Here is a 22,154-nt window from a genome sequence, read left to right as displayed (position 1 = left end):
ATTTATGATATATAAATTGATCCTTTTTTTTTTTGTCAATTATGGGACTTGAACTCTCGGCCTGGGGCGGTCCCTAAGCTCTTCAGCTCAAAGCTACTGCCCTATCCCCTTAGCCACAGTGCCACTTCCAGTTTTCTGGTGATTCATAGAAGATAAGAGTCTCACGGACTTTAGTGCCTAGGCTGGCTTTGAACCATCCTCAGATCTCAGCCTCCTGAGTAGCTAGGATTACAGGTGTGAGTCACTGCTCCCTGCTATAAATTAATCTTTTACACATCATTGCTACACGACACTGGAAAGACCTAGTGATTTACATTTTTTTCTTACAGTGTGACATTTGTGACATAGAGTGCCCTTAAAGGGATGTATGATGACCTTGGGCCAAAGTAGTTTGATGTTTGTTCCTCAAATTGCTTCCTAAGTGACTTGACCATTGAAATTGGCTTTTGCTCAAAATTACATAATCCTAGACTGGTGCTGATAGCTCTTGCCTGTAATCCTAGCTACTTAGGAGGCTGAGATCTGAGGATCATGATCTGAAGCCAACCCAGGCAGGAATGTCTGTTAGTAAGTTAGTTTTCTAGGTTTCCTGTATTTGGCTTTTTTCCTTTGTGTAGTCATCATTTGGTTTCATCTTTAAAAGAATTGGTAAGTGAAAATGTTAAACCTAGAGCAACTTATCCTATGAAGTTCTAATAATAAATGTGGATAAAATACCACAATTTGGATCAGTCTTGTATTTTGTCATATGAAATAGAAAGCATAACAGGGTGCCAGAGACTCATGCCTGTAATCCTAGCTGCTTGGGTAGCTGAGATCTGAGGATCATGGTTCAAAGCCAGCCTCAAAATTTTTCTATTCTCTCTCTCTCTCTCTCTCTCTCTCTCTCTCTCTCTCTCTCTCTCTCTCTCTCTCTCTCTCTCTCTCTCTCCTCTCTCCTCCTCTCTCTCTCTTTCTCCCTCCTCTCTGTCTTTCTTTCTCTGTCGCTCTCTCGCTCTCTTGGTTAATTGGAGATAAGAGTATTTGTGAATCTGGCCGGGAGCATAGCCTAGTGGTAGAGTGCTTGCCTAGCATGTACAAAGTCCTGTATTCACTTCCTCAGTACAACATACTCAGAAAAGGCCAGAAGTAGTGCTGTGGCTCAAGTGGCAGAGTGCTAGCCTTTAGCAAAAAGTGTCCAACGACAGTGCCCAGGCCCTGAGTTCAAGCCCCAGGACTGGCAAAAAAATATTCGTGATGGGCCGGGAGTTTGGCCTAGTGGTTAAAGTGCTTGCCTAGCATGCATGAAGACCCAGGTTCAATTCCTCGGTACCACATATATAGAAAAAAGCCAGAAGTGGTGCTGAGGCTCAAGTGGTAGAGCTCTAGCCTTGAGAAAGTCCAAGGACAGTGCTCAGGCCCTGAGCTCAAGCCCAGGACTGGCAAAAAAAAAAAAAAAAAATATATATATATATATATATATATATTTGTGAATCTAAATATTTCTACACATGTAAAGTCAGTAAAAATACTAGGCAATAGGAGGTTTTTTGGTTCTATCATAATCTTATGGGACCATTTTCATTCTTAATATTTTGTTATGCTATGCATCTATAGTACCATCAGAGCTCTTAGGAAAATGCCTGACCCATACTGTGTACTCAATAAATAAAATTATGATTATGCTGTTGAGAAATTTCATACTATGTAAGTTTTAAATTGGCATTTATCCATTGCATAAAACAATTTTTTCCTCCTTGGTTGTAAGAATATTTCGAGGGCAGGCAGTGTCCTGCTAATTTCTTTGAAACCCTATAATGAAAAATGGGGGGGGATAATTTTTCTTTTGTAAATGTATGCTACACACACTAAAATTGGAGCTGGTTCATGCCTGTAATCTTCCTGCCCAGGCTTGCTTCAAACCGGGATTGTCAGATCTCAGCCTCCTAAGCAGCTAGGATTACAAAATGAGCCACTGGCATCTGGTTGGCTCTCTCCTTCCACCCCCTCCTTTTGGTGATACTGGGTTTTTTTGTTTTTTTTGTTTGTTTGTTTGTTTTGTTTGTTTTTTAATTTTTTATTGCCAGTCCTGGGGACTGAGCTCATGGCCTGAGCATTGTCCTTGGGCTTTCCTCAAGGCTAATGGTCTACCACCTAGGCCACAGTATCACTTAAGGGTTTTGTTTTTTGTGGGTCCTGGGGCTTGCACTTGGCCAGGGTGCTGTCCCTGAGCTCTTCAGCTCAAGGCTACCATCCTACCCATGAGCCAAGCTCCACTTCCTGTTTTCTAGAAGTTAGTTGGAGATTATGAGTCTCAGGTTCTTTAGTGCCTGGGCTGTCTTTGAACCTTAATCCTCAGATCTCAGCCTCCTGAGTAGCTAGGATTACAGGTATGAGCCACCAGCTGGTCTTAACGGCTTTTCTATATATGTGGTACCAAGGAATCAAATCCTGGTCTTTCATGCATATGCCAGGTAGGCATTCTACCACTAGGCCAAACTCCCAGCCCTGATACTGGGGTTTTAATTCAGGTACTTTTCGAGGGGGGAGGGGTTGATAGGGCTTGAACTCTGACCTGGGTGCTATCCCTGAGCTCCTCAGTTCAAGGCTACTACCCTACCCTGGAGCCACAGCCCCACTTCCTGTTTTCTAGTGATTAGTTGAAGATAAGAATCTCTGGGCTTTGTATTGCCTGGGCTGGCTTCAAGATCCTCAGATCTCAGCTTCCTGAGTTGTTAGGATTATGGCTGTGAGGTGCCTGGCTTAATTCAGGTTCTTGAGCCATACCTCAAACTCTTTTTGCTTTAGTTATTTGAGTAGAGTATCATGCTCTCCCTTCCTCTCGGCCCATACTAGCCTGGAATTCAGTCCTGTTTATTCTTCCCCCATAGGTGGGCTGTCAGCTGTGCACCTCCACTCCCAAATTTTTTGGTTACAGTTTTGCCTAGGCTGCCTTGAACCAAGATCTTTTCATCTCTGCTTCTTTTTTTGGTCAGTCATGGGGCTGGAACTCTGGGCCTGGACGCTGTCTCTAAGCTCTTGAGCTTTAATGCTCCGCCACTTTGAGCCACAGCACCATTTCCAGTTTTCTGGTGGTTAATTGGAAATAAGAGTCTCTCAGACTTCCCTGCCCAGGTTGGCTTTTAATGAAATCCTCAGATCTCAGCCTCCTGAGAAGCTAGGATTACAGACGTAAGCCACTGCTCCTGGCTCATCTCTTCTTCCTAAGTGCTTGAATAACAGGTTTGTACAAAATTGTGCCTAGTGTTTGTAGAAGTCCTAATAGAATTTTTGTGTCAGAAGATGATAGCTTTGGTAGCAGGGACATTCTCATTACACTTGGATATGGCATGGCGGGATTGGGGAGTGAAATCCAATTGTCTGTATATGTTCTATACTTCTCTTGTATGCTTTAGTTAGCAGTTGATGAGTTTTCATGTGTGGCTTCAGCTATCATGTTATTGACTAATCTTGAAAGCTGTGTCTTTTCCCCAAGTACTTTATTATAATAATAGGCTATCAGTAAATACTTGTCAAATGAATACATAGTTGAATATTATATTCAGCAAAGATTAGATTGGAGGCTAATAGGAGTTGAAGTGGGTGAGGAGTGGTAGGCCTATAGAGTTTGCTTTGACTTCAAGGAATATGAAATCTGATATCAAGTATAGATATTTTAAGTTTCCTAATTGTTAGATTAGCAGGTACAAACAATAAGAAATGTACTGATCTAAACCAGATTTTCTTTTTTTAATATATTTTTTATTGTAATTAATAGAAGTGTTACATTATGTTCACCAGATAGAAGGTGCATTACTTCACAAACATTGATACCCTCTCTCATGTCTTGGTCCCCATTTCCCTCCCCCCACTCCCCACCCCTAAATCAGATTTTCTAACATTGATTTTAATAAATTTATTAAGGGCAGTTAGAAGTCTGATTACATAACAGATATGTATGCATTCTGCATACTCTCTACTCAGTTTAGCTGAGACAGGATTATGTGGAGATCAGCTTTATGATCCTCCTAACCCAATTAAAAAAAATTAAGATACGGGATTTGGCTAAATGATGACATGATGCTTTTCTGAAAATACTGAAGGCTATTTATATAAGTGATTTTACGTAGCAAGATGTTTACATATAATGGATATAATAACTAGATTTTCAGATGCCATAATATATGAGATTCAAGTTTGAAGCCAGCCCAGGCAAGAAAGTCCATTAGACTCTTATCTGCAATTAACCACCAAAAAGTGGACTGGGGTTCTAGTGGTAGCCTTGAGCACAACATCTCAGGGACAGCTAGGTCCTCAATTCTAGCCCCAGGACCAGCACAAAACCAAACAAACAAATCAGTGAATAAAATTAAGTTGGTTGGCATAAAATCTTAGAAGCTTAATCAGTTGTTTTAATCACTGCAGAAAAAAATAAATCAGTGCAGGTGGTTTGTTGTTTTTTGTTAACCAAGAGCTAATAGCTATTTTCAGAGAATACACCTTCCCTTCTTTCCCTCCTTCTCCCCTCCCTTCCTCCCTCCCTCCTTTCCTCCCTGCCTTCTCCCTGGTATGCTTCTTCTGTCTTAATTGCATGTTTAGAATTGGTTACTCCAGATCTGTAAGGAGAACAACATAGATTTTTTTTTTGTTTACTCTGAAGATTTATTCTCATGTCAGAACAGTTTCTTAACAGAGATAACTCATTAAGTGATGAAAACAGAGTTCTGTAAACCAAAACCCAAAAAGAAACCAGGAGCCAGTGGTGTACACCTGTAATCCTAGCTCAGAAGGTAGAGATCTGAGGATCATGGTTTGAAACGAACCAGGCAGGAAAAGTCTGTGAGACTCTTTATTTGCAATTAATCACCAAAAAGCTGGAAGGGGAGTTATAACTCAAGTGGTAGAGTGCTAGCCTTGAGCACAAAAGCTCAGGGACAGTGCCCAGACCCTGAGTTCAAGTCCCAGGACTAGCTTGCGCGAGCATACATGCACACAGAGGATAAAAAGTGTCTCTTAGGAAAAAAAGGAACTAGTAGTGCATTGTCAGTTGTGGGACTTGAACTCTGGGCATAGGTGTTGCCCCTGAGCTCTTCAGCTCAAGGCTACTTCCCTACACTTGAGCCACAGCACCACTTCGCTTTCTAGTGGTTAATTGGAAATAAGAGTTGATGGACTTTAGTGCCTGGGCTGGCTTTGAACCCCCAACTTTAGATCTCAGCCCAGCCCAGCCCAGCCCAGCCCAGCTAGTAGTGCATTTTTGAACAGAGATGTCGTTTCTTTTTTTTAAGAAGGAAAAAAAAAAATAAAACGAACAACTATGTTTCCATTTCCTGGATTGTTTCATTTTTACTTGTGAAATAATCAAATGTTTCATTTTATTTTTTAGACCTTATTGCAATATGCAAGCAACAAGAATGCATCAGAACATATTGTGTATCTTCTGGAGGTATATCGACTTGCCATCCAAAGCTTTGCCAGTGCACGTCCATTTTTAACTACTGAATGTGAAGATGTTCTCTTAGTGCTTGGCAGATTAGTACTGTAAGTTTGAGAATTTAAATCAGTCTAAAAACTTAATGGCTATGATTTCTTAACCATAATCCTTCTTGACTAAAGTTAAACATGCTTTTTCTGGCCCATTTGCACTTTTTTTTTTTTTTTAAATCTTTTTATTCTTTTTTTTACTCCCAACTTTCACTATACATCTAGGTAAAAGCAGCTGGCTGTAACCATGCCACAGCCTGCATGCTGGGGTGTTTTGAAATTTCTTCTGTGTCTATCATAGTTAAACTCAGCCTCTCACTGTCTTAGGGTATGGACAAAATATAAACAAGTTATTTGCTATAATGTAACTGTTATAACTTCTAGTCATTTCCCCATAAGTCCTCGTTCTTATCTGAAATGTCAAGAGCATAGTTTTTACTCTTTGCATTCCCATTGGCTTACTGATTGTCTGGGTTCCTACCAGAATCACCCAGCTTTGCTGACACTTCTAGAGCTTCTCTAGCCTTTAACTCTACATATTCCCAAATTGCTTCTGTAAACCAGTTCCAAATGCTGAAGAACCACATAGTAGGTTTAGTTACAGCAATAACTCACTCGTGGTACCAATCTTTTTGTGTTAATAGTTGCCATGACCAAGTATCTGAAAAAAAAAAAAAAAAAGGGGAAGAAAGATTTTTCTTGGCTTACAGTTCTGAGGACCTGTCAGAGCAGAGCAAAGCAGAGCAATTTAGCTTCTATCATGAAAACCATGAAGCTTTGAAGAAGCCTGTACTCAATAGCTTTTTTCCTTTCCCTTCATTTGGGTAGTGGTCTGTAGAAGAATGCTGCCACCTTGTAGAACAAGTCTTCCCACCTTAGTTACCTGGAAAAGCTCAGGTGTGCTTCACTAGTCCTCTGGGTATCTCTTAATCCATTCAAGCCAGCAGAATTAACCTGCTTAATTCATTCCAGTCAACAGAATTAATTGCCACAGGTGGTTAACTTCTGGCCTTGAGCAAAAACATCTCAGGGACAGCATCCAAGCCCTGAGTTCAAGCCACACTATCAACTGAAAAAAAAGAAAAGAAAATCATTAACCATCACAGATTGATTCAAATTACTGAGCATCTGGAAATTCTGGTTGTCTCTGAAGAACATTATGTGAGGGAAATTTCTGCAGTTTGATTATATTATTTGAACTAAGTACTGTTACCAGGAGAAAATTATTTAAAGAATAGTACATTGTAAGAGTCCATAGTCATTTAGCTGTTGCTTTAGTATGCAGCTGCCTTTTAACCAACAGAATTATACCTTTAGTGTATTATTCACTTGCAGATTGAGAAACTACAAAGATTTTGAGGTTTTGGTTTGCATTAAATTATCTAGCGGGTAACTTCTAGTCTCTGTGGTTCATTTTCCTTTTCTCTGGCCTAACCTGTTTCCCTTCCTATTGTCTAAAGCCAAATCCTATAATAAACCTATATATGTAAGCATTCTTGATTTTGTAATCCTATTGCTTCTCCCACCAAACCTTACTCTGTTAACCTATCCTAATCCCTAAGTGGTAAAATAATACTCTGTAGGAATTTAGAGAAGTGTTGCTTGATTGGTACTTTGAGTTCTTTATTCAAGTAGTTATGTTTCCTTTTCAAAATCCTTCCTGCTGCTTTTTCCTTATGCATGGATAATGCTTACAGTAGAAAAAAGAAAAAAAAATTGTGTCAGTCCTGAGGCTTGAACTCAGGTCCTGTGCCCTGTCCCTAAGATTTTGTGCTGAAATCTAGTGCTCTATCATTTTGTGCCACAGTGCCATTTCTGGCTTTGTAATAGTTAATTGTAGGTAAGAGTCTTGAGGACTTTACTGCCTGGGCTGGGTCTGAAACATGATTCCTCAGATTTCAGCCTCTTGAGTAGCTAGGTTTTTAGGTGTGAGCCACTAATGCCCAGCAAAGACATTTTTTGTCTTACTCGATTTATTAGAAATAAAAAAAATTACTTTCCCAACTATTTTGTTTCCACAAGGGGCAGAAATGAACATTGTCAGCAGCTACATATTTATCACTCTGTCACCTAAAGTCGTACTAGCATGTACTCCCATTTTTCATTTATAGAATCTGAATTGTTCCTGTGAGTATCTTGCCCTTCCCCACCAAGTAAGCTAACTAAACCTACTTAGAATATAAGGTTATATATCCTAACTAAATACTAAAGCAACAGTGTGAATATAAAGCATTGTGTGGTTTTTTTCTACTTTAACAGTATATATATATTTTTTTCATATATTTTTATTGTAATTGATAGAAGTTACATGATATTTGCCAGATAGAAGGTGCATTAATTCACATACATTGATACCCTTTCACATGTCTTGGAACAGTATTATATTTTTAAGTTATTTTTAAGCAGCTGTGTAAGTGAGGTGTCATTTAACAGAGCAGTATATGAATACAGCATCTTGATCTGTGTCACCCCCTTCAACAATCAGGGAAAAATTGAAAGAGTAAAGCAGTTCAGAATAAATGTTAATAAATTCTTTAATTAAAAAAAAATAGTTCAAAATAGGCTGTAAACAAATGTGAAATGTGTTACTGCTATAAACACCTTTATATACTTATTTGTATCGTAGGAGTTGTTTTGAATTACTACTTTCAGTGTCTGAAAGTGAGCTGCCATGCGAAGTCTGGGTACCATTCCTTCAGTCTCTACAGGTGAGTCAAAATTTGGGGTTGAGGGATATTGCCAGGGCTTAAACTCAGTTTCAGTTTCTTAAACTCACACTTGGCTTTCTTGCTCATGATTGGTCTCTACCACTTGAGTCACATCTCCAGTCTGGCATTTTGCTGGTTATATGGACATAAAGTCTTAGAGACTTTTTTTTTTTTGGCCAGTCCTGGGCTTGAGCTCAGGTCTGAGCTCTGTCCTTGGACTTTCTCAAGGCTAGATCTCTACCACTTGAACCTCAGCACCACTTCCAGCTTTTTTCTATGTATGTGGTCCGAGGAATCGAACCTAGGTCTTTGTGCATGCTAGGCAAGCACACTAGGCCAAACTCCCGGCCCCTCTTGCAGACATTTTTGCTCAGACTGGCATTGAACCATTATCCTCTAGATCTGATTCTCCATAGTAGTTAGCATACAGGTGTGAGCTACTAGTGTCCAGCTCTAGGTGAGTTAGACTATATTATTATTATTTTTTTAAGTTTCTGTATAGGATTCAGGATACTTAGTTACAGCAAACTAAAATTGGTACCCTAAAAAACAATAACAACAACAAAACCATTTTATATTGGGATTAAGTCATGAAATGAGAAAAAGGATTTGAACCTGAAAAGAATGTTAAAACTTAAAAACAAAAAAACAAAAAAACCCCCACAAAAACACCCAGCCTGACTCAGTGACTCATGCCTGTAATCCCATCTCCAATTAACAACTAGAAAAGCAGAAGTGGCTGTGGCTGAAAGGGTGGGGCAGTAGCCTTGGGCCGAAGAGCTCAGGGACAGCACCCAAACCCTAAGTTCAAACCCCACTACCTAACAAAACAACAAAAAGCAAACAAACGAAACAAAACTAACTTATCCATCTAATTTTATTTTTTGTTTATAGAGTACCAATAAATTGAACCTAGGATTTCATGAATTCTAGGCAAGCACTCTACCACTAAGCTACATTCCCAGCTTCCCCTATCCCCCATTTTTATTATTATTTTTTTAATGCAGGATTGGTGACACATCTGTAATCTCAGCACTTAGGGGCTGAGCCTGGAGATTCATGAGTTCAGAGTCAATCTAGGAAATTGTCTCAATGAAAGAAGAAGGAATGTTATTTGAGAGCCAGGAGTATGGTCTAGTGGTAGAATGCTTGATTAGCACACATGAAGCCCTGGGTTCAATTCCTCAGAACTACATAAATAGAAAAAGCTGGAAGTGGTGCTGTGGCTCAAGTGTTAAAACTCTAGTTTTGAACAAAAGAAGCACAGGAACAATACCCAGGCTCATGGCTGGCCAAAACAAAAAAGAGTATTGTTTCATTTGGTTCAAATATTTTAAAAATCAAGAAAGTTTCCATTATTAGGCTGGGAGTTTGGCCTAGTGGTAGAGTCCTTGCCTAGCATACATGAAGACCCGGGTTCGATTCCTTGGTACCACATGTATAGAAAAAAGCTGGAAGTAGTGCTGAGGCTCAAGTGGTAGAGCTTTAGCCTTGAGAAAGTCCAAGGACAGTGCTCGGGCTCTGAGCTCAAGCCCAGGACTGGTAAAAATAAATAAAATAAATAAATTAAATATATAATGAATGTAGTTATATAACAATATGTAATATATATTTATAAAATATGTAAGTACAAAAATAAAAGAATTAACAAAGTAAATAGAAAAAATAGAATATCTGGTTATAAAATAGTATATTTATACATTTATACAGTAACTTTCAATATACACAATGCCATATTTATCACATTTGAGGCTTATTTTTTTTCCTCTAACACATCAAAGATTTTCCCAAGCTTTGTAAGTTTCACCAAGAGCAATAATTGCCATCATAGGTTTTGTTCATGCATTTTACTTAGAGAGCTATTGAGGCTTTTATATTGACTTGATAATCACTTCTGTGTAGATGAGCTAAGCAGAAAGTGGCAAGTTAGAATGGGATAGGGAAAAAAAAATAAAGACATTACAGTAACAGAAGAAAAATTCACCTGTCAGTGATAGAAATGAAAAACAGATATAATAAATAATACAATTATTTGTATTGATTACTAATTCTACTCACTGCTCCAGTAGGGGCCTTTCACAGATGGTTAGAGTACTTTCTAACTTCCTTGTATTATGCCATTACCCTGGTAACCAATTATAAAAAAAAAAAAAAGTGAGCCTGACTCCTTAGCAACAAAGAAAAGAAAGGATACTAAGCACTGGGGAGAGTGGCAACCACTCTTCTGTACAAAAGTAAAATGTTTTGATGAAATCTCATATATGTCTTGTGTATATGTATATATTGATTTTTATGATCCTGGAGAGTTGGTTGTTTGTTTGTTTTTAAACCAGTCCTGGGCTTGAACTCAGGGTCTGGGCACTGTCCTTGGAAACTTTTTTTTTTTTTTTTTTTGCCAGTCTTGGGCTTGAGCTCAGGGCCTGAGCACTGTCCTTGGACTTTCTCAAGGTTAGAGCTCTACCACTTGAGCCTCAGCACCACTTCTGGCTTTTTTCTATGTATGTGGTACTGAGGAATCGAACCCGGGTCTTCGTGCATGCTAGGCAAGCACTTTAACCACTAGGCCAAACTCCCGGCCCTGTCCTTGGAAACTTTTTGCTCAAGGCTAGTACTCTGCCACTTAGGCCACAGTACCACTTCTGGCTTTTTCTATATATGTGGTCCCAGGGAATGGAACCCACAGCTTTTGTATATGCTAGGGGAGCATGATACCAGTAGGCCACTATCCCGGCGTCTCTTGTTTTTTTTTTTTTTTTTTTTTGGTCCAGTGGCTTGAACTCTGTGACTGGGTGCTGTTCCTGAAGTCTTCACTTAACTCTCCAGCTCAAGGCTGCCACCCTACCACTTGAGCCACTGCACCACTTCAAGTTTTCTGGTGATTAATGGGAGATAAGTCTCATGAACTTTTGATTTCTGTTCTCGGGCTGGTGGGCTGGCTTTGAACCTCTATCCTCAGATCTCAGCTCTTGAGTAGCTAGGATTACTGACCAGAGCCATCACACCTGGCTCCTTTTTTTTTTTTTTTTTTTAATATAAATTTTTTGCTGGCTGGTGGCTCATGCCTGTAATCATTGCTACTCTGGAGGCTGAGATCTGAGGATCAAGGTACAAAGCCAGCCCAGGCACAAAAGGACCTGAGATTCTTATCTCCAGTTAACCTCTAGAAAATGGGAAGTGGGGCTTGCTTCAAGGGTAGGGCAGTAGCCTTGAGTTGAAGAGCTCAGGGACAATGCCCAGGCCCAGGGTTAGGTTGGTAGCCTTGAACTAAGGAGCTCAGAGACAGAACCCAGGCTGAGTTCAAGCCCCGTGACTTATCAAAAAAAAAAAAAAAAGCTTCAGGGACAGTGACCAACCCTTGGGTTCAAGCCCCAAGACTGATACCTCCCCCTAAAAAAGTATACTTAGAAAGTATAAGGCACTGAATTGAAACCTTAATATTGCTCTTCACCCCTAATTCTTTCATTGCAAGCACTCTGGTTTTGTAAGATATGTCCCCAATTAAAGCTTTAATGTGGTGTTTTGTGTGTTTTAGGGAAAACAAATTCAAACCTTTCAGTTTACAACTCAGATACATTGAAAAGGTGTTATTATTTACATTATATTATGGTATAATTATTATTTATGTTAATTATTAGCTTGTTTTCTAATTTGCTTATTTTGTTTTAGGAGTCACATGATGCATTGTTGGAATTTGGGAATAACAATCTGCAAATACTGGTTCATGTTGCCAAGGAAGGGGTGTGGAAAAATCCAGTTCTTCTTAAAATTCTTTCTCAACAACCAGTAGAAACGGAGGAGGGTAAGTTTTTTTTTTTTAAATTATTGCTTTATAATTACTGTTTCTTGGGGTTTTTTGTTTTGTTTTCGGCGTGGGGCTTGAACTCTGGGCTTTGGGCACTGTCCCTGAGCTCTCCAGCTCAAGACTGTCATTGAGCCACAGCACCACTTTTATTTTCTGGTGGTTAATTGGAGATAAGAGTCTCACCGACTTTAGTGCCGGGGCTGTCTTTGAACCTCTATCCTCAGATCTCAGTCTCTTGAGTAACTAGGATTACAAGCATGAGCCCTGTGCCCAGCTTTAGTTATTGTTTTAATTATTGATGTGCATAGGAGCTACATTACATATATCAGGTTTTGGTTTTTTTTTTTCCCTTTTTTTTGCAGGGCGGGGGTGGTGGTCATGGGGCTTGAACTCAGCCTGGATGCTTTCTGTAAGCTCTATGGCTCAAAGCTACTGCCGTATCCCTGAGCCTGGGTGCTGTCCCTGAGCTCTTCAGCTCAAAGCTATCTCTCTACTCTCCAGCCAAGCCCCATTTCTACCAAGTCTGACTTCTCGTTTTCTAGTGGCTAATTGGAGATGAGAGTCTCAGGTCCTTTTGTGCCTGGGCTGGCTTTGAACCTTGATGCTCAGATCTCAGCCTCCTGAGTAGCTAGGATTACTTTAGGCCAGCTAAAGTGCATTTCTGTTTTTTGATAATGTCACCTCAAGAAGGTAAGTCATATTGACCATATTGGACAATTTAATTGTAATAGACTTGAAATTGATTGTGTTTTAAAATTCTGTAAATTTTACCAGTATATGCTTCATTTAAGAGATAGAGATCAGCTTTTAGCACTTAATACTTGGCTCATTTGTACTTTTAGGTAGCATTTAAGTATCCTTTTGCCACTGAATAGCAGTATTCAGTTTCTGAGGTAGAAATAGTCTGCTGTTAGTATTGGTGAATAGTAGAGCTGTGCTCATATTTTCTTCATTGTTTACAACAGCTGAGACCATGAAATAAAGTGCTTTTTAATTTAGACTTTTGAAATAATTAGAATTCAGTGTTTTACAGAAAAATACAAAGAATGAAAGTTTTATTTGCAAAACTGTCGATTTAAGACCAGAAAAAAAATTTAAGTTGACCTTTGTATTTTAGAGACACTAAACTTTATTTGCTTTAAGTTCACTCAAAACTCAAAGGGTCACATATAAATATGCTTCCAAGCTTAAATAGGTTTTACAATTTAAATTTTTTGGCAGTGTGGAAATTTGAACTCAGGGTTTCATACATACTTGGTTAGCTCAAGGCTGGCATTCTCCCACTTGAGCCACACATCCAGTTGTGGATCTTTGCTGCTTAACTGGAAATGAGTCTCAGATTTGTCTGCTTTGGATGTTCCTCAATCCTTACATCTCAGCCTTCTGAGTAACTAGTATCCAACCACTGGTACCTACCTAACGATAATTTTAGGGCTGGTTTTAGCCTTGTATCCTCCAATTTATGCCTCTCAAATAGCTGGGATTATATGCATTTACCATCATACTTGGATGGGTTCTCTATAACTACTTCTTCTTCTTCTTCCTTTTTTTTTTTAGAAATCAGTCTCTGGCTTGAGCTCAGGGCCTGGGCACCATCCTTGAGCTTTATCAAGGCTAACACTTTACCACTTGAGCCACAGCACCACTTCCAGCTTTTTCTATGTATGTGGTACCAAGGGCTCAAGCCCATGCATTCTAGGCAAGCACTCTACCAGTAGGCCAAACTCATGGCCTGCTCATAACGTTTTGGGGGTTTTTGTGTTTTGGTTCATGTATGTGTGTGGGGGGCAGACTTGAATTTGATCTGGGCACTGTCCCTGAGCTCTTCAGCTCAAGGTTATTGCTGTACCACTTGAACCATAGCACCACTTCCAATGTCCGTAACTTTTTGCTTTGGCAAAAGTAGCTTGGATGGAGAAATAAACACTTGCACTTACTCACAAACTTAATTTGTGTGTGTGTGTATGTATGTTAGTGTTTGTCCTGAGGCTTGAACTTAAGGCCTAACCCTTTTTCCTCAAGGCGGGTGCCCTAGCACTTGAGCCACAGCTTCATTTCCAGCTTACTTAGTAATAAGAGTCTTATGGCCTTTCCTACTTGGGCTAGCTTTGAACTTCCGTTCTCAGATCTCAGCATGGGCCCACTGGCACCCAGTCCTTTTTTTCCCCCGCCTGCCTGCCTGCCTGCCTGCCTGCCTGCCTGCCTGCCTGCCTGCCTGCCTCCCTCCCTCCCTCCCTCCCTCCCTCCTTCCTTCCTTCCCTCTTTCCCTCCATCCTTCCTTCCTTCCTTCCTTCCTTTCTTCTTGTCTCCTCTCTCCGCCCCCCCTCTCTTTCTCTCTTTTCCCCCCCAAAATTCTCACTGTGTGGTCAGACTAGAAAGAAACTGGACAGCCTTTTGACTTCTGAAATTATCTAATTTGAAGAAGTTAGAGTAAAAAATTTGAAGCCCTGAAATATCCCAGTTAGTTGATATATGATGTTTGATCACTATGTACATGCTTTCACCTTACTGTGTAGCAAGAAGATTGACATAAAGCTGTTTCAGTTTTCTATTGGTTCTATAATTGAGTGTATTATTTGTACGGACAAAGAATGAGGAAGACAGCTGTTGAATACAAAACAATAAACATCAATTTGTCTTCAGATGGCATCCCTTTGTAAATATAGGCAGATAAAGGCTCAAATATCACCTTATTATTGATAAAAGCTGTTAAGAGACTAGTGCCAAGTACAATCATGTACTGCTGCTTAGTGATGGGGATATGTTCTGAGAACTGAGTCATAAGTTTCTTTGTGTGAACATTATAGAATATACTTACACAAAGTCACTCATGCAAAGCTGCTTCTTGGCAGTGTGGTAAATGTAAGACTGCATATCATGTAATACATACATATTATGTATAATCATACATATCTTACGTAACATATACATATTACATATAATTGTACATATCTTATGCAATATATACATATTATGTACAATTGTACATATATCATGTAATACATATCATGTATAATCGTACATATATCATGTAATACGTACATATCATGTATAATTATACATATATCTGTATAATCCTCATAGTATTTCTAGCCAACATTAATATATTAATCCAAATACCAACATAACTGTCAATCAACATGAATCATGAATATTATTTACCATTAATTAATGCTAGTCCACATAAATAACTGTGATACGTACATACAACATACTTATTACTCTCATCCTTGTCTATACGACTATCCCTCATAAACCCTTGGTCCCTTAATCTACCTACCTCCATGAAACCAGCAACACACCCAATACAGATTCCTGTTCTTGCTCCGGGCCCATAACACTTGGGGGTAACTAATATGAAACTTTATCAGACATCTGGTTCTTACCTCAGGGCCATGAACACTAAGCTCCCTTCATTCCCCTTAAATAAGACATCTTGATGGATTAATGCATTGAATAATGTTCATACAATAAAGTGCTGTTTTGTTTTGCTAGTCCTGGGTGCTGCCCCTGAACTATTTTGCTCGAGGAGTTCTACCACTTGAATCACAACTCTACTTACAGCTTTTTGGTAGTTAATTGGAAATCAGAGTCTTACAGACTTTGTCTGTGCTAGCTTCAAACTGTGACCCTCCCATCTTAGCCTTCTGAGTAGCTAGGATTACAGATGTAGGGTACTAGCACCCAGCTTAAACTATTTCTTTAATAAGTAGGAGTGTACTTTTAACTATTAAAAAAAAAGTAGATACATGGAACAGAAAGTTATTTTAATCATTATTACTATGTTTCGTATAGCAGTAGGTTTGTTTACATCAGTAGCAACATCACAAATGTGATGGCTACAATTAGTTGGAATTCCTTTTTTTTTTTTCTTTTTTGTCTGTCAGTCATGGGACTTGAACTCTGGGCCTAGGCGCTGTCCTTGAGCTCTTTAGCTCAAGGCTACTGCCCTTTCCCTTGAGCCACAGCACCACTTCTAGTTTTCTGGTGGTTAATTGGAGGTAAGAGTCTCCCTGACTTTGTGCCCAGGCTGTCTTTGAACCTCTGTCCTCAGATCTCAGCCTCTTGATTAGCTAGGATTACAGGTGTGAGCCACCATGCCCTACATTAGTAGAAAATTTTAAACTCCACTATAATCTAACAGGACTACTATAGGATGTACAAATTATTATTGACTGAAATATTATGCAGCCCATGACTTTGGTTTCAAGCATCCAAAATTAGGTAGATCCTAGTCCAAGTAGATCTTGACTGGGACAAAGAATACAGGCTCTGTGTAAGCGTGCTCAAACCCAAGAGAAAAATGAGTACAATTGAGATTACAATCTTCAGTCTTCAGTATGCTTTCCCTTGGTGTACAAGTCAAAATATGTCATCAAGAAATGAGGAAGAGGAGGGCTGGGAGCATAACGTAGTAGTAGAATGCTCTGCTAGCATCACGAAGCCCTGGGTTTGTTTACTTGGTACCACATACACAGAAAAAGCCAGAAGTGCAGACTGCTAGCCTTGAGCAAAAAGTGTCCAAAGACAGTGATCAGGCTCTGAGTTTAAGCCCCAGGACTTGAAAAAAAAAGAGGACCCAAGGGTTTGCTCTAGTGGTAGAGTGCTTGCCTAGCATACACAAAGACCCAGGTTCGATATAGAAAAAGCCAGAAGTGGGGCTGTGGTTCAAGTGGTAGATCTCTAACCTTGAAAAAGCCCAAGGACAGTGCTTAGGCCCTGAGTTCATGCCCCAGGACTGGCAGAAAAAAAAAAGAAGAAACAAGGAGAATATTTCTTGCCTAACATCTTGTGTTATCCTGTTGTTTTACTCAATAAAGGTTAATTAAGCAATGACCATTTATGACTGACTGGGTACATGATACCTATACCACCGTACCATACCATAGTATAAGCAGTGGACTTAGGTTTTCAGATTTAAGATTAGATTCCCCCCCCCAGACTATAATCCATACTGTCCTTGAACTCAGAATCTTCCTGCCTTAACCCATCTAATGCTGTGATTATAAATCACACCCAGCCAGGCCTGATGGCTCACACCTGTAATCCTAGCTACTCAGGAGGCTGAGGCTGAGATCTGAGGATCGTGGTACAGCTCCAGCACTACAGTCTGTCTGTGTCTGTGAGATTCTTATCTCCAATTAACCACCAGAAAATCAGAAATGATCCTGTGGCTCAAGGGGTAGGATGGTAGCCTTGAGTTGAAGTTCTGGGACAGCACCCAGGCCAGAGTTCAGGTCCCACAACCAACAAAAATAAATAAGTAAATAAATCACACCCAACTAGAAAATGTTTCTATATAGTTTCTTTTTTGCCAGTCCTAGGGCTTGAACTCAGAGCCTGGGTACTGTCCTTGGACATTTACTGCACTCTGCCTCTTTTGCCACACTGCCACTTCCAGCTTTTTCTGTGTATGTGGTACCAAGGAATGAAACCCAGGGCTTTGGGCATGCTAGGGGAGCACTCTACCACTAGGCCACACTCCTGGCCCTAAACATTGTTTCTTTAATCCAGATATTAGCATATTTGATGTCATAAAGAAATGCTCTCTATTCAATATAACAGAAGCATAAAAGTGTACTTTTATTTTTAACTTTGGAGGAACTCAATAAATACAAGTTTAATGTGTGTGCGTGTGTGTGCCTGTCTGTTTGTGTCGGTCATGGGACTTGAACTCTAGGCCTGGACACTGTCCCTAAGCTCTTCCGCTCAAGACTTGCCTTACCCCTTGAGCCATAATACTACTTCCAGTTTTCTGGTGATTAATTGGAGATAAGAGCCTCACTGACTTTAGTGCCCAGGCTGGCTTTGAACTGAAATCCTCAGATCTCAGCCTCCTGAATAGCTAGGATTACAGGTGTGAGCTACCGTGCCTGGCAAGTTTAATTTTTTGAATTAGAAAGGTCTATCAGCCAGGTGCCAGTGGCTTAAACCTGTAATCCTAGCTACTCAGGAGGCTGAGATCTGAGGATCATGGTTCAAAGCCAGCCTGGGCACAAGAGTCCTTGAGACTCTTATCTCCAATTAACCACCAGAAAGATGGAAACAGAAGTGGTGCTGTGGCTCAAGTGGTACAGCCCTAGCCTTGAGCTAAAGAGTCTCAGGGTTATTGCCCCAGGCCCAGAATTGAAGCCCCATGACCAACAAGGGAAAAAAAAAGGTCTATGATTTCTTTTTTTCCTGTCTTGAATTTGTGTCTCCCTCTTTCTCTCAATTTCTTTTTCTTCTCTCTCTCTCTCTCTCTCTCTCTCTCTCTCTCTCTCTCTCTCTCTCTCTCTCTCTCTCCCTCTCTCCCTCTCTCTCTCTCTCTCTCTCTCTCTCTCTCTCTCTCTCTCTCTCTCCTCTCTCCCTCTCCCCCTCTCCCCCTCTCCCTCTCCCTCTCCCTCTCCTCCTCTCTCCCTCTCCCTCTCCCCCTCCCCCTCCCCCTCCCCCTCCCCCTCCCCCTCCCCCTCCCCCTCTCCCTCTCCCTCTCCCTCTCCCTCTCCCTCTCCCTCTCCCTCTCCCTCTCCCTCTCCCTCTCCCTCTCTCTCTCTCTCTCTCTCTCTCTCTCTCTCTCTCTCTCTCTCTCTCTCTCTCTCGCTGGGTCTTGACCTCAGGACCTGAACATTTTCCCTGAGCCTTTCTGTGCTCAAGGCTAGAGCTTGAACCAGGGCTTTATGCATGGTAGGCAAGCACTCTACCACTAGGCAAAACTCCCCGCCCCTGAAAGGTTCTTTTTAACTATGGTTGTATGAGTCAGGCACAGGTGGCTCATGCTTGTAATTCTAGCTGGTGGTTCATGCCTATAATCCTTACTACTCTGGAGGCTGTGATCTGAAGAGCGCAGTTCAAAGTCAGCCTGTGGCAGGAACGTCCATTGGTCTTATCTCCAGTTAACCATCAAAAAGTCAGAAGTGGAGCTGTGATTCAAATGGTTCAGTGTTGTCCTTGAGCATAAAAGCTCAGAGACATTGCCCAGGGCCTGAATTCAAGCCCCAGGATTGGCATGCAACACACAAAACAATTTGATTATATTATTAAGCATATAGAAAATAGTGTGCTGATATCTGTAGCATATTTTGCTTTTCTTTGAGGTAAAGTCTTTCTACATATCCCAAAGTGGCCTCAGGATTTTTTTGCCTTAGCCTCCTAATTGCTGGCCTTATAGATATGCACCATGACAATTTTGGCTTTGTAATTGAAGGAATTCAGAAAAAGGAAAGCCAAAGAAATCTTAAAATGATAAGGGCCTATAGGAATTTTAAATTTTTATATATTTTTTTTAAGAAAAAATGATTTTTAATTCAACTCAACATTTTTTTGCATTTTTTAATTGTAATTAGTAAAAGGGTTACATGATATTTGCCAGATAGAAGGTGCATTAATTCACATACATTGATACCCTTTCACATGTCTTAGTACCCATTTCCCTCCCCCCCCTACACCCCCCACCCGTCTTGGTTTTCCCCCCTTCCCTATCAAATTTCAAATAACCAAATACAAATAAATTCAATATATCAGATAACTAAGTGAGATATTATAACAATATGAGATAACCAAGGGACAGCAAAGGAGATGAGAGACAACATAGTACATTAAGGACAACAATCATTCGTTATATGGCTTTTGTTTCAATATCCTGGAGGTCTAAATTTTTATATTAAATGCTCGAACAAAATTAAGTTGCTGATTGAGACTGAGACTTGTCAATATATACTTTATATCTAAATGATTTTTAATTTCAAAATTTAGTTGTATTAAAAATTGATATTGGCTGGGAGTTTGGCCTAGTGGTAGAAGACCTGCGTTCGATTCCTCGGTACCACATACATAGAAAAAAGCTGTTAGTAGTGCTGAGGTTTAAGTGGTAGAGTTCTAGCCTTGAGAAAGTTCAAGGACAGTGCTCAGGCCCTGAGCTCAAGCCCAGGACTAGCAAAAAAAAATTAAAAATGGATATAATGGGGCTGGAGATACAGCACAGTAGTAGAGTTGCTTGGCTATACATAAAACTCTAGGTTTGATTCCTATCACTGCAAAAAGAAAAAAGACAACAATGGTTTAAGCAATTATACTTTATTAATTAAAAGTAGTTTTATCTCTTAGAGATAATTGTGATTTATAAAGTACCTAATATGTTAGGCACTGTAGCTATGCTTTCCTATCTCACTCAATATATAAAACTTGTGAGAGATCACACATGTCCAAGACCATGTAGTTAAAATTGTGGAGGCAGAATTTGTTTTGCCAGTCCTGGGGCTTGAACTCAGGGCCTGGGCAATCTTCTTGAGCTTTGTCAAGGCTAGAGCTCTACCACTTGAGCCACAGCTCCACTTCTGGCTTTTTCCGCATATGTGATACCAAGGAATCAAACCTAGAGCTTTGTGCATCGTAGGCCAGCACTCTACTACTAGGCCACACTCCTGGCCCTATAGTTTTCTTAAGGATGCAGAACATACTAAGCATAAGGCATTGTGCTTGCTTCTGTAGAGAATATAAAAGTTAACAAGACATAAGAGAGATGGTAAGACATGGTGTATGATGAGCGACAGACCAACAGAGATTGAAGAGTATTACCTACTTTAAAAAGTTTTAAAAACTTGTTTAATCACTAGGTTTCTTACTAGAAAAAAAAATTGGCCAGTCCTGGGACTTGAACTCAGTGCCTGAGCACTGCCTGTGGGCTTTTTTTTCTCAAGGTTAGCACTCTGCCACTTGAGCCACAGCACCATTTTTGGCTTTTTCTATGTATGTGGTACCGAAGAGTCGAACCCAGGTCTTCGTGCATGCTAGGCAAGCACTCTACCACTAGACCAAATTCTCGGACCTAGAAAAACAAATTTTAGAGCTTCATTCTAGACCTAAAGAATTAATATGTATTTTAATAAACTCCAGGTGATTGATTACATTCTCAAGTCTGAGAAACTGGATTAGCTTAACCACCTAAAAGGTGTTTATTTACCTACTGCCTGGCTTCACATGCCATATTCCTTTACTAATTCAGTATCACACATTTGTTGAGCATTTCCTATTCAGAAATGGATTGTTTGCCCAGAGCATTGTACACTCATTGTTTAGTTGCTTATTACTCAGCCTACACAGCAGCATTTTCCAAAGTGTGTACTAAACCAGGAACATGTTTTAATTGGTAATGGTAATATGTATAAAAGGGTTCTCTGGTCAAATCAGTTTGAAAAGTATTAGGGTAAATAAAAGCGAACAGTTTTCTTTATTGCAGTACTGTTCAGAGATTTGACCAAGGAATCCTTTTTTTTTTCTAGGAGTATCTCTCAGGTCTTTTGGTCGGTGGAACACACTTTGAGAAATACCTGGTTTAGAGGAAACAGCACCACTGGCTTTGGAATCCTTGGCAAGTCACCTAACCTGAATATTAATTTTCCTAACCTTAAAGTGGGGATAATACTTGCCTTGGTGGTGGTGTGAGGAATAAATGAGAGGTATATATAAAGCATCTGGCATAAAACTTGGTACTACCTAAGTACTTGGTTTATAGGCATTAATGTTCATTAGGTTACCTTTTGTATCTTCTTGTATTTATGCTACAGTTTATTTCACCATTCTTAGTCTTAATAGAAAGTGAAGGAGATGGTCAAATAATTCATGTTCTGAGTACAGCTAATTGTTGTATGGAAGTTATTCACAAATTTATTTTTCATTCATCTTTATTTGATATATTTTTAGACCAGAGAGGCTGGGAGTTTAGCCTAGTGATAGAGTGCTTGCTTAGCATGCACAAAGACCCGATTTGCTTGGTGCCACATACATAGAAAAAGCTAGAAGTGCTGTGGCTTGAGAAAACCTAAGGATAGTGTTCAGGCTCTGAACTCAAGCCCAGGACTGGCAAAACAAACAAACAAACAAACAAATAAATAAATAAAATTATAAGACCAGAATTACCTTCCCGCTTATATCAACTGAATTTTCCTTAAGTAAAAGCAAACAAGCCAGCTATCAGTGGTTTAACACCTGTAATCCTTGCTACTCGGAAGGCTAAGATCTGAGGATCATGATTTGAAGCCAGGCCAGGCAGGAAAGTCCACAAGACTCTTATATCTAGTTAACCATCAAAAAGCCAGAAGTGCAGCTGTGGCTCAATTGTTACAGTAGTCTTGAGCAAAAAGTTCGGGACAGTACTAGTGTCCTGAGTCCAGGTATATACAAAAATAAGAAGTTAAGAAATTTTT

At 39.9% G+C, this 22,154-nt stretch overlaps 1 protein-coding gene across 2 annotated transcripts in view; it reads left to right on the top strand.

The window, feature by feature from the left end:
- Positions 1 to 22,154, top strand: part of Rlf (RLF zinc finger) — a 64,330-nt gene that overhangs the window by 10,856 nt on the left and 31,320 nt on the right. Inside the window, exons 2-5 of one of the 2 annotated variants that reach the window (XM_090335134.1) lie at positions 5,366 to 5,520; positions 8,090 to 8,171; positions 11,838 to 11,970; positions 21,231 to 21,314. In XM_090335134.1, coding sequence (XP_090191260.1) covers positions 5,366 to 5,520; positions 8,090 to 8,171; positions 11,838 to 11,970; positions 21,231 to 21,271 — 411 coding nt within the window. In that variant the 3' untranslated portion in view covers positions 21,272 to 21,314. Of the gene's footprint in view, positions 1 to 5,365; positions 5,521 to 8,089; positions 8,172 to 11,837; positions 11,971 to 21,230; positions 21,315 to 22,154 lie in introns of those variants that run through there. The other variant, XM_090335133.1, reaches the window with a different exon arrangement.

Source organism: Megascapheus bottae, chromosome 6, assembly GCF_031878675.1.
Source record: "Megascapheus bottae isolate mThoBot1 chromosome 6, mThoBot2.hap1, whole genome shotgun sequence".
Lineage (NCBI taxonomy): Eukaryota > Metazoa > Chordata > Mammalia > Rodentia > Geomyidae > Megascapheus > Megascapheus bottae.
Note: the sequence above shows the minus strand (reverse complement) of the source record. Positions and strands in the feature narration are given on the sequence as shown.